The 12500-nt window shown below is 37.9% G+C and overlaps 1 protein-coding gene across 1 annotated transcript; it reads left to right on the top strand.

The window, feature by feature from the left end:
- Window positions 1-9443: 9443 nt before the first annotated feature.
- On the top strand, window positions 9444-10803 carry LOC147031849 (uncharacterized). Its single transcript, XM_085853359.1, has 2 exons — window positions 9444-9604; window positions 9730-10803. Exon 2 carries the CDS (start codon window positions 9833-9835, stop codon window positions 10718-10720), a length of 888 nt encoding a protein of 295 aa, XP_085709485.1. The 5' UTR covers window positions 9444-9604; window positions 9730-9832; the 3' UTR covers window positions 10721-10803.
- Window positions 10804-12500: the final 1697 nt, after the last annotated feature.

Genomic DNA, 12500 nt, shown 5'->3' with positions numbered 1-12500 from the left:
ATGGAAACTTCTTCTTCTTCTCCTTTCGGCTACTCCCGTTAGGGGTCGCCACAGCGGATCATCCGATCCGCATAGTGATTTGGCACATGTTTTACGCCGGATGCCCTTCCTGACGCAACCCTGGTCGCCTCTTACGACACAGGGATATGGTACACCTATTTTAACCGGGGTATACACCGGCCCAGTATACTGGTACTCATTTCGCCGACCTCGGAAGGATGACAGGCTGAGTCAACCCCCTGGTGTATTAATTCAGTGGCCCAACGGGGCTTGAACTCAGGACCTTTTGGATCCCAAGCCGCTGCCCTAACCACTGCGCCAACACACCAGGCTTTCCATGGAAACTTATAATACCTTATTTAATATAACCGAGAAAAATGACAAGTTTAGTTATAATCCGGGAAGTGGATACAAAACGATAACAGTCTCACCCGGAGCATACGAGATTTCTCAAATATCTTCCGAAATTGCTCGTCTTATGAAAGAACAGGGTGATGAACCAAAAAATATTGTTATAAACATTCAAAAACATACTTCAAAATCAACGATTAAAGTTAAAAATAACTACAAGGTTGATTTCACAATTGATAATTCATTTAGAGAGTTATTAGGTTTCTCCTCAAAAAAGATTGAAACTAATGGGACGTTTTACAGTGATAATGTCATTCAAATATCCTCAGGAATAAATTCGGTGTTAATTCACTGTGATTTGATTGATGGTGCTTATAATGATGGAAAAAAAACAAATACAATATTTTCATTCAGCGCATACTCAACCCCAATTGGTTATAAATTCAATATGGAACCTAAAAATTTGGTTTATCTACCTGTGTCAGGAAAAACCATACACAGAGTAAATTTTAGGATAACCGACCAAGATAATCGTGTGATTTCTTTTAATGGAGAAGTTATATCCATCAGAATTCACCTACGTGAAGTTTTCCAATAAATAAATACGATGGTTATTGTGAGGAAACACGAGTTGGGAAAATATAAAATAATTACAGGGGATGGGATGTTCCTTTCCCCGTACTACAAGGGTGAAGGTATGTATCTTGGTAGAGGATACTATAAACCTAAGAGACAAAGGGGTGTCGGACATCAATTTAGAGGAGATGGGATAATTGATACTCTCATGGGTATTGGTTCAACTATTCTTAAACATAAAGACCTAATTGGTTCAACTGCTTCTGCTGTGGGAAATGTAGCAGGTGCTGTAAAGAGTATAAAAGATGCTCAGAAGGAATCTCATAAATTACAAGCAATAAAAGAAATTAAGAAAGGTAAAACTCAGTTGTCCCCCCAAGAACGACAGAAAATAATTCAAATACTTGGATCAGGGTTTCAAAAGTTTTAACATCTTTTTTCCTAAATAAATACAAGTATGGAAGCAATTGATAGTATCTATGATTTGGATGATACTATTATTATCTCAAACTCCACTAAAAAAGAAGATTACTTCAAGGTAAATGCAATAACTGGAACAGACTGGAATACAAATGGTACAAAAAGTTTTGAAATAAATAATCAACAAACCTATTTGAATCTCTCCGAAAGTTTCTTGTTGTGTAAATTTAAATTCACTAAGGCTGGGAATAACACAAACGCAACACTTGTAAATGATTTCTTCTGGAAAATGTTTGATAGTGTGCGATTGTATATTGGAACACAAGAAGTTGAAGCGGTTGATTATGTCTCTGCTGTATCTGAAATGATGAAATTTACACTCTATACATTCAGTGATAGAATGGGAAAGGGGTCTGTCGAAGGTTTTATTCCTGATATGTCAACGGGAACAAACACAGACCCTGGATATATTCAAAGGAAAGGAATGTATAATGATGATACAAAAGCAGAAAATAGTTTTACTGTGGCAGTTCCTCTTAAAGGTATATTTGGATTTTGTGATTATGATAAAGTTCTGTATGGTCTTAAAATTAGATTTCAACTACAAAGGAATGATAATGAAAATAGATTGCTTTTTGGTGTTGGTAGTGCTTTTGGTGAACAGAATAAATTTGTAATTGAGGAGATGAGTTGGTATATCAGTGAATATACTCCTAATCTTAAAACAGAAGAGATGTTGAATCGAAGACTTAACTCAAAGAAACCACTCAGTGTATCATACCTCAAAAGAAGATGTCAACACGTTAAACTCAATCAAACTACTTACACGTGGAATTTGGGTGTTCTGGAAGGAAAGCCACGATATCTGTGGATGATTTTTAAAAAGCCAGATGGTGATACTGCGACTGATAAGAATAATGCATTGAGTGATAATGCTAAGGTGAAACAACTTCGCGTTTCTCTCGATGGAACATTTTATCCACGAGATAGATTGGAAATTAATTGGGAAAAAAATGATTTTGCTGAAGCATACAAGTCTTACCAAAAGGTGTGTGAAAGTAATGGAAATAAAGAACCTATTTTGGATATGACAGCATTTAAAAGTTTGTATACAATCTATGCGTTTGACCTGAGCGCTCAAAAGGAAACTATAAAGTCTAATCGAGTGGATACTTCCCTATACATTGAAAGAGGAGAGAGTGAAGAAGTTGATACATATTGTTTGCTTTTGGAAGAAACAGAATTGCAGATTAATACAGATAATGGTGTGATGATTAGTCTCACATAATTTTTTGTTCAATAAATGAGTGGCAAAGTACCAACTGGGGTATATGTTAATCAAATCAATCTTCATAAACTATCATCTTGTGTTCAAAATCAAAAGCCTTGTACGATTAACGTTAATACAATTCAGAGAAAAGGAGCAGTAAGAATTGATGTTTTGCTCACAAGAGAACAGGTTAAAATCTTGAATGACACTGGCTCACTTAAAATTAAAATGACAAAACCAATGTTGAAAAAATATTCAATAAGAGAGACGAGTGGAGGATTTCTCCCATTTCTAATTCCTTTATTTGCTGGTTTAAGTGCGGTTGGAGCATTGACGGGTGGTATTTCAACAGCGGTGAAAACTGCCAACGAAAGGAAGGCTCAACTCCAGGCTCAAAAAGAATTGGAAAGACATAACAAAGAGTTGGAGAAACAAATTAGTGGAAGTGGTGTAATTGTAGATTTTGCTGAAAAACTTGAAGGTCTGCCTGATAAAGCGAGATTGTTAGTTGGAGATATGCTTTCTTCTATTGCACAAGCAGGTGTAAAATTAACGAAAAGAGGTAATGCATTATATCTTTCTAATAAATAAATGAGCATTGATGAGTGGTTGGAAAAATTTGGAAAGAATACAACATCAAATTTACAACTTGTCAAATATTGTAAGAAATTAAAAATTCATAATGTGGTTATTTGTATGAGAGATGAATTAACAAATGTGCCGAAACATACAAAGAATATTATTATGAACTTAGAAGATAATAATGGGAACGGTTCTCATTGGGTTTGTATTTTTAATGGTCAAGACAAATATTATTTTGATAGTTTTGGTCTTCCACCACCTGTTGAAGTCATAAAATTCTTACAGAATGGTGTTTATCAAACATTTCAAGTCCAAGAATTAAATTCTAAGTGTTGTGGTCAATTATGTCTATATGTGTTATTTCAACTCAACAAAAATAAAAAATTTTATGATATTATTTTTAATCTAATATAAATGACTTATGTTGGTAAAGATGGTTCTATCTTTGGTGTATCTCAAGAACTGGATATTGATTTATCAAATTATTATACAAAGGCACAGGCTGAACGACATAAATATAATATAAACAAAAATATTAACATGAAAAATGCTTATAAATTAAAAAATTATCCAAGCCCGACTGACGCGAATGACTTGGTGAGATTAAGCGATTTATCACAATATATATACTTAAATAAAACGGCTGTGTATTCCAAAGATACAGAAGTGTTGATATTATCTCCAGGTCATACAGAATTCACAGTTCGAATTAAAATAAATTTTTATAAAGAAGGGCGTATCGTTTCTATGAGAATAGAACAATGGGGGTATGATATGAATGATTTAGGGTATAATTGGTCATTTAAAATTAACCTCGAAGACCTGGAACAATTAAATCAGTCTCGTAAGGAAGAATATTATCCACTTGGTATCGAGAATGAGTTTTGTGGAGCCACGATTAGTAAACAACAAATAAAAGAATTTAATAAGGGTAAATATAATAATGGTTTTGCCCTTGTTTATCTCATGAAAACAGAAAAAACAGGATTATATATAATAAGTAAGGAAATACAAAATGATTTAACTATGGGAAGATGGGGAGGTGTTTCGTGCCATAATATTATTCTAACATATATTTCTAATACATAAATGACAGCAAGAAGGCTTCAAGAAAATTATCATTTCTGTGTCCAAGCATACCTTCAAGAAAAGGGTATTCGTTATTTTAATAAATATGTTCTACAACATAAGAATGAGGTATTTTCAATAAAAGATTGGCATTATGCTGATGTTGATAAACCAACAACTTTCGATTTAATTGGAATGTTAAATAATGAAAAAATTATAAGGTTAAGAAAAGGTAAGGCTCTTTTAGAAATTCAAAAGAAATTTTATTGGTTTCCTGTTGTAAAAAAAATTATTTTGGATACAGGAATAACAAGAAATCCTGATGAATATATGTATAATATTCTATGGGGTGTAAACGATTCAAGGATAGTAAGGGATGAGGAAGGAGTTGAAGAAGAGAGGGAAGAGGAGGAAAAGGAGGAAAGAGAGAATAGAGAGAGGGAGGAAAGAGAGAAGAGAGAGAGGGAGAAGAAAGAGAAGGAGGAAAAGGAGAAGAGAGAGAAGGAGGAAAGAGAGAAGAGAGAGAGGGAGGAAAGAGAGAGAATGAATAAATATCAAAATATGGAAACCAGTGAGATTCAAAAAAAGATTGGTGGTATTACAGAAAATAACTCAACCCACCGAGGAGGAAAACAAAGAATTGACAAGTGTATTTGCAATACTTTCGACAAGACTCTTAGCATCGACAAGATATGGATTTTAATTCAAGTTTTTCATTTTTTTTTTCTTAAATAAATGGAGGAGAGAGTGAAGGCATTTCTAAGGATTCTTTATGTTTTAAAAATTAAGATTCAAATGTGCATGTTGGAAACTAAAAAGGTTTTTGCACTCTGCAGGAATTTTTCTCATAAATAAATGAGTTATTGTCTCAAATGTAAAAAGAAAACTAATACTAAAAATATTTCATATATTAAAAGTAAAAATAACAGGGTTATACAAAAAGGTATATGTTCGGTGTGTGGTTCAAAAAAAAATCAATTTATCTCCAAACACAAACTCGGAGGAGATATACAAAAGTTTTTATCAGGAAGTAAATTTACAACTACTGGAATACCAGGGGAATTACATCTTCCAGGGTATTCTCTCTGTGGTCCAGGCACAAACTTGGATAAAAGATTAGATGAGGCAGACAATCCTAAATCCTGGAGTAAACCAATCAATAGAGTTGAAGAAGTGTGCATGAGACACGATATTGATTATGGGAATACCACAACGTTGGAAGAAAAGCATGAAGCCGATAGAGAAATGTTGTATAATTTGTCTCTGATACAAAATCCAACCTTGAGAGAAAAAGTTGATAGGTTCATCGTGAAGAAGATGATTAGTGCTAAATTGAAACTTTGACTTGGAAATTCAAAAAACTTATAGGCTCTAATGATGCCATTAAGACTGAAGAGCAATTAGCTGATGAATTACATAAACCAATATTCACAAAGTTTCAGAGAAGGAAAGTTTATTCCAAGGAAGTTGATTATATCTGGTCTGCTGATTTGATTGAACTCAATAATGATAAGGGGTACAAGTATGCTTTAACCGTTATTGATTTGAGGAGTAGATATGCGTGGGTTGTCCCTTTAAAAAACAAAACAGGTAATACTCTTATGTTAGCTTTTCAACAGATATTTAATAAAAGTAAGAGAAAACCTAAAAAATTGTGGACTGATGAGGGTAGAGAGTTTTATAACAAGACATTTATGAATTTTCTAAAAAATAACAGTATTACATTATACAGTACCTTTAATGAAGGGAAGGCAGTTGTTGTTGAACGTTTTAATCGTACCTTAAAAGAGAGACTATATAAAAAATTCACACAACTCGGTTCACAACAATGGTCATCTTTTATTCAGGATATTGTGGATAAGTATAATGACACGATTCACACGTCAACAAATATGAAACCATCAGAAACATTTACAAAATTAAAATATGAAAAAGAGATTAATGTCAGAAAACCTAAGTTCAAAGTTGGTGATATCGTAAGAATATATAGGTGGAAATCTCATTTTGAAAAGGGTTTTACTGAACGATGGACGAAAGAACTTTTTAAAATTGTTGATGTAATAGATACAGTTCCTTGGACTTATAAAATATATGATTTGGAAGGGGAAGAGATTTTAGGTTCATTTTATTCACAGGAATTACAAAAGACAAAACTAAGCAGATAATACACCTTTGTGGACACTCGAGGACCAAGTCCGAGGTGTACAAGTATATAATGTGTGTCAAGGGGGACGTTCTTAGATCTGTGAACCCCAAACACAGAATCCTCAACTGAATAGTCAAGGTTTAACTTTTGTTTGTGTGTGTGTGTGCAATGGGAGCAATAGGTTGGCGCTTCACTCCCTCCTACTATACACCGTTGTGGACACTCGAGGGCCAAGTCCGAGGTGTATAACAGTATATAATGTGTGTCAAGGGGTGGACGTTCTTAGATCTGTGAACCCCAAACACAGAATCCTCAACTGAATAGTCAAGGCTTAACTTTTGTTTGTTGATGTGTATGTGTGTGTGTGTGTGTCCCAACCCTCACATTCAAAATCTCAACCCCAACCCTCACATTCAAAATCTCAACCCCAACTCAATCCTCACCCAACACAATGTCTTTTTCAAAATGAGATTTCCACCTATATATATATATATATATTTTACGTTTTTTTTTTTTCTCTTCTTCCAATTCTGTCTTTTAAGGCTTTCAGGTTTGATGACATAGAAAGAGGGAGTAAGAACTTTCTTGATAGGTTTAAATCCCAAAGAGTGGTAGCATTTCAAGTCTTCAAAATAACCCCAACTTTCCAAGTCTCCAAGGTAGTTATTTAAACCATCAAGGCAGAACTCATTTACTGATTTTTTCAAAATTTGTGAGTCTCCAAGGTAGTTCCCATATTTAGAACCATCTTGGCAGAACCCTTTTCCTGAGTCTCCAAGGTAGTTATTTAAACCATCAAGGCAGAACTCATTTACTGATTTTCTCAAAATTTGTGAGTCTCCAAGGTAAAACTTGTATTCTGGCTCATCAACGTATAACTTGTTCAGTGGGTATTGTCTTGATAACTCACAATGAGTACTATTGCTGTAAAACTCTTTTTCAGGATTTTGCTGGTCTCCAAGGTATAACTCTTTGGTTGGGTCATCAAGGACGAACTCGTTCTGTGGGTCTTGGTCGCTCATAAGGTCTTCAACCAAGCCAACAATTTCCCCCAAGTTGTAGCAAAAGCAGTATTTTCATTTTGTATTTCAGACACAATTTCCTGTGAGAGAAAATAATAATGTATTAATTAAGTTATTTAATTATTAAATGAGTATGCTTCAATCAAAGTTTGAAAATAGGAAAATAAAAATCTTACCTCAACAGATAAGAGGTTTGAATCCAGTTCATCAACTTGAAGGTTTAGTTCCATACAAGACAGAGAGTTCCAAGGAACACCAAAGTCATCCCACTCAAGGTCTTGGTCGCTCATAAGGTCTTCAACCAAGCCAACAATTTCCCCCCAAGTTGTAGCAAAAGCAGTATTTTCATTTTGTATTTCAGACACAATTTCCTGTGAGAGAAAATAATAATGTATTAATTAAGTTATTTAATTATTAAATGAGTATGCTTCAATCAAAGTTTGAAAATAGGAAAATAAAAATCTTACCTCAACAGAGAAGAGGTTTGAATCCAGTTCATCAACTTGAAGGTTTAGTTCCATACAAGACAGAGAGTTCCAGACAAGCACACAGCACACCATTGCCAGCAAAAACAAATGTTTAAAATGGAGCCTGGGTTTGAAGCTTTTATAGAGAAAGACTGGTGGGTGTGGTTTCCTTTGGAAATTCCCTGGGCAAGCCTAGGCAAGCCTTCATTGGGAAATTTTTCAAAACCATAACATCCTGTAATTTTCTAGTGATTTCTTTGTGAGTCAGAGATGAACTGGAAATGATGTAAGAGTGGGCGGGGCTAAGCAAAAGTAGGCGGGGCTTAGGAAAAGTGGGCGTGGCTTAGAAAAAATACCTCATGAAAGTGGGCGGAGCTTAGCAAAAGTGGGCGGGGCTTAGGAAAAGTGGGCGTGGCTTAGAAAAAATACCTCATGAAAAGTGGGCGGAGCTTAGCAAAGTGGGCGGGGCTTAGAAAAGTGGGCGTGGCTTAGAAAAAATACCTCATGAAAAGTGGGCGGAGCTTAGAAAAAAGTGGGCGGGGCTTAGGAAAAGTGGGCGTGGCTTAGAAAAAATACCTCATGAAAAGTGGGTGGAGCTTAGCAAAAGTGGGCGGGGCTTAGGAAAAGTGGGCGTGGCTTAGAAAAAAAACCTCACAAAAAGTGGGTGGAGCTTAGCAAAAGTGGGCGGGGCTTAGGAAAAGTGGGCGTGGCTTAGAAAAAATACCTCACAAAAAGTGGGTGGAGCTTAGCAAAAGTGGGCGGGGCTTAACAAAAAAATAACCTGTGGCTCAGGAGGTGGTCAAACAAGAGCATTAAGAGAAGTTTATCATTTCGTAATGGCACAAAAGGGGTATCTTAAAAAATATAAAGATTCAAATGTTTTGTTTGTCAATATTTTAGATGAGGATTATTGTGCAAAGAAAATTAAACTATTGAAGGAATTTGAGAATGAACAAATCTTTATAGGTTCAATGAGTGAGCTGTTCAACCCCCAGGTGTTCAATTCAATGAGGTTCAACCTCCAGGTTAAAAGGGGAGACAAATAAATATACCTTGGGATAAAAAGGGGGTTTATTTTTAAGGAAAAAAAAAGGGAATCGCTGAAAATCCCCCATTCATTTACATGGGGAAAAGTGAGCCAGAATCAGTATTCTTACCCTACATATATATATATATATATATATATATATATATATATATATATATATATATATATGTATGTTTGTATATATATATATATATATATATATATATATATATATATATATATATATATATATATATATGTATGTTTGTATATATATATATGTATGTTTGTATATATATATATATATATATATATATATATATATATATATATATATATATATGTATGTTTGTATATATATATATATATATATAATATATATGTATGTTTGTATATATATATATATATATATATATATATATATATATATATGTATGTTTGTATATATATATATATATATATATATATATATATATATATATATATATATATATATATGTATGTTTGTATATGTGGTGAATTAACGTGAATCGAGGGACATGACGCGGGATCACATGTTGTGCGTCTCGCGTATAAGGGGAGGTCTCTCTGCGGCACGAGTGATTGTCCCCGGGGCATTGCTATTGACATCGGCTGTCCACTTGATGCTCGTTAACTGAAGGTGCTCATTGACTGGTGAGAATGGAGATTATATCGAACTCCGTGCTTACGCGGATTTAGTCTGCAATGGTTAACTGCACATGTATACGTTTCTGCTTATGTACTCCTAGCTGAACCTGTATTTCCTGGTGTGCCCACAGAAGCGGCTCCAATCAAATGGAATAAAGCCTAAACTCTGAAGGTTCATCTCTCGCTCTCATTTCAATTTATTCCATTTGATTTTCTCGGCTCTCTCAACCAAAGATGGACAAGATCTACAAACCAGAGAGGTTCGACGCAGACCCGAACGCGACTGACGCAGAAATGAAATGGTCACATTGGTTCTGCTCCTTCTCACACTATCTGACCATCATCGCGGAGGGAGCTGACAAATTTGCCGCTCTCGTGAATCATGTCTCGCCCGGCGTGTACAGGCTCTTCTCGGGGTGCGACACTTACGAAGCAGTGATCGACGTGCTGCAGGCGCTCTACGTGAAGCCCAAGAACGAGGTATACATACGACATCTTCTCAACACACGCAAGCAAGCAGCCGGGGAGACAATCGATCAGTTCCTGCAAGCTCTGAATCAGCTGGGAAAAGACTGCAGCTTCCGGGCGGTAAGCGCCGAGGAACACCGAAAGGAAGCGACCCGGGAGGCATTCATCCAAGGACTCAGATCAGCCCACATACGGCAACGCTTACTAGAGAAAGCGCAACCCACTCTTGACAAGGTAGTCGATCAGGCTCGAGCGATGGATACGGCTCAGCAGCAATCTGAGTCATTTGGGACACCGATGCTGCTCATGAACGCTGCTACGATGGGAACCCAAGGAACCCCACTGGCACAGACACAGCCAGACATGAGGGATGGAGAAACACCCGAGGAGCCGGATACCCAGACCTCGTCAAACTCCTCAGCAACTGCTCCGGTCGGTAAATGCTTCTTTTGTGGGTACAAAAGGCATCCTCGTCAAAAATGTCCCGCCAGAGATGCCACATGCATGAATTGCGACAAGAAAGGGCATTATGCCAGGGTATGTAAATCTACTCTAAGGAGGAATAAACCCACTTCTGCGGCTCTCTACTCGCAAAATAAATTGACTGCAGCCTCCCGGGAATCTATCCAAGGCTATCATCAACGTGCGAATTAACGGGCATATGGCTGAGGCACTGATTGATACCGGTAGCTCTGAAAGTTTCGTCAACAGCTCGCTAGTGAAGGGCAGGAAATGGGTAATCCACCCGACTGACAATACGGTATGCATGGCCGCCACCTCACTACAATCCCGCGTACGAGGGTACTGCAATGTTGAATTGGACGTAAAAGGGTACACGCATCGGGATGTAAAGGTGCTGGTGCTTCGTGATTTGTGCGCAGACGTAATTCTGGGTCATAATGTCCTCAAGCAGCACACGAGCGTCGAAATACCCTTTGGAGGAAGCAAGCCTCGTCTAATTTTAAATGCGCTGACCACCGCGGAGGTGACGTCCCCCAGCTGTTCGCTAACTTGTCGCCGGTCTGCAAACCGATAGCGATCAAATCGCGGCGATATACCACTGCTGACATGAATTTCATCACTTCGGAAACCAAGCGATTACTGGAGGAGGGAATTATAGAACCGAGCGATTCGCCATGGCGCGCACAGGTGTTAGTAACCAGCAGTCAGAACCATAAGAAACGGATGGTTGTCGATTATTCCCAAACGGTCAATCGCTTCACCCAACTCGACGCCTACCCCCTGCCGCGCATAGATGAGATGGTCGAACGCGTGGCCAATTATAAGGTATTCAGTACCATCGACCTGCGAAGCGCCTATCATCAAATTCCCATCCGAGAGGAAGACAAACCGTACACTGCATTCCAGGCAGGGCGGCGCCTCTACCAGTTCAGAAGGATACCATTCGGTGTCACGAATGGAGTAGCTTGCTTCCAACGGGTTATGGACGACATCATCTCAGATGAAAACCTCGAAGACACTTTTGTTTACGTGGATAATGTCACAGTGTGCGGTAGGGATCAGAGGGAACATGATAGGAATCTGGACAGATTCTTGAGCATTGCTGGAAAATATAATCTGACTCTCAACTACGAGAAATGCGTATTCTCGGCAAGGTCAATTGACCTTCTCGGCTACACGATAGCCGACGGCACAATTAAGCCTGATCCTGAGCGATTGCGCCCGCTCCGTGAGCTTCCACCACCTCAGGACTTGCAAACAATGCGCCGGGTGATCGGGATGTTCGCTTACTATGCAAGATGGATTTCGCAATACTCCGAGAAAATACATCCCCTAGTGCATTGCAAAAACTTTCCACCAGATGCCGCTGTCGTAAAAGCTTTCCACGATCTCAAGGATGATATCAGTAAGTCCGTGGTTTTATCGATCGACAGCTCGGTGCCCTTCGTGGTGGAGACCGACGCTTCAAATCACGCCATAGCTGCAACACTTAATCAGTCTGGGCGGCCGGTCGCTTTCTTCTCGAGAACTCTCTCTAGAAGCGAGCAGAGACACTCGGCAATAGAGAAGGAGGCGTACGCCATCGTCGAAGCGCTGCGTAAATGGAGACATTATTTCCTGGGAAACCACTTCACGCTCGTTACGGACCAACGATCCGTGGCTTTCATGTTTGATGGGAAAAATAACGGGAAAATTAAGAATGAAAAAATTATGAGATGGCGGATAGACCTAGCCTGCTACAGGTACGACATTGTTTACCGGCCCGGGAAGGAAAACCCTGCTGCAGATACCTTCTCCCGGGTCTACAGTTCGGCAACAATCAGTCAGGCTTTGCAAGACCTCCATGTGTCTCTGTGCCACCCAGGGGTAACCAGGATGGCACATTTCGTACGCAGACAAAATCTTCCCTATTCTGTTGAAGATATTAAACAAATGAATGCTTCATGCCCTGTTTGTGCTGAACTAAAACCCA

This window comes from Eptatretus burgeri, chromosome 2 (genome assembly GCF_056783735.1).
Source record: "Eptatretus burgeri isolate ZD-2024b chromosome 2, Ebu_testis_v1, whole genome shotgun sequence".
NCBI lineage: Eukaryota > Metazoa > Chordata > Myxini > Myxiniformes > Myxinidae > Eptatretus > Eptatretus burgeri.
Note: the sequence above shows the minus strand (reverse complement) of the source record. Positions and strands in the feature narration are given on the sequence as shown.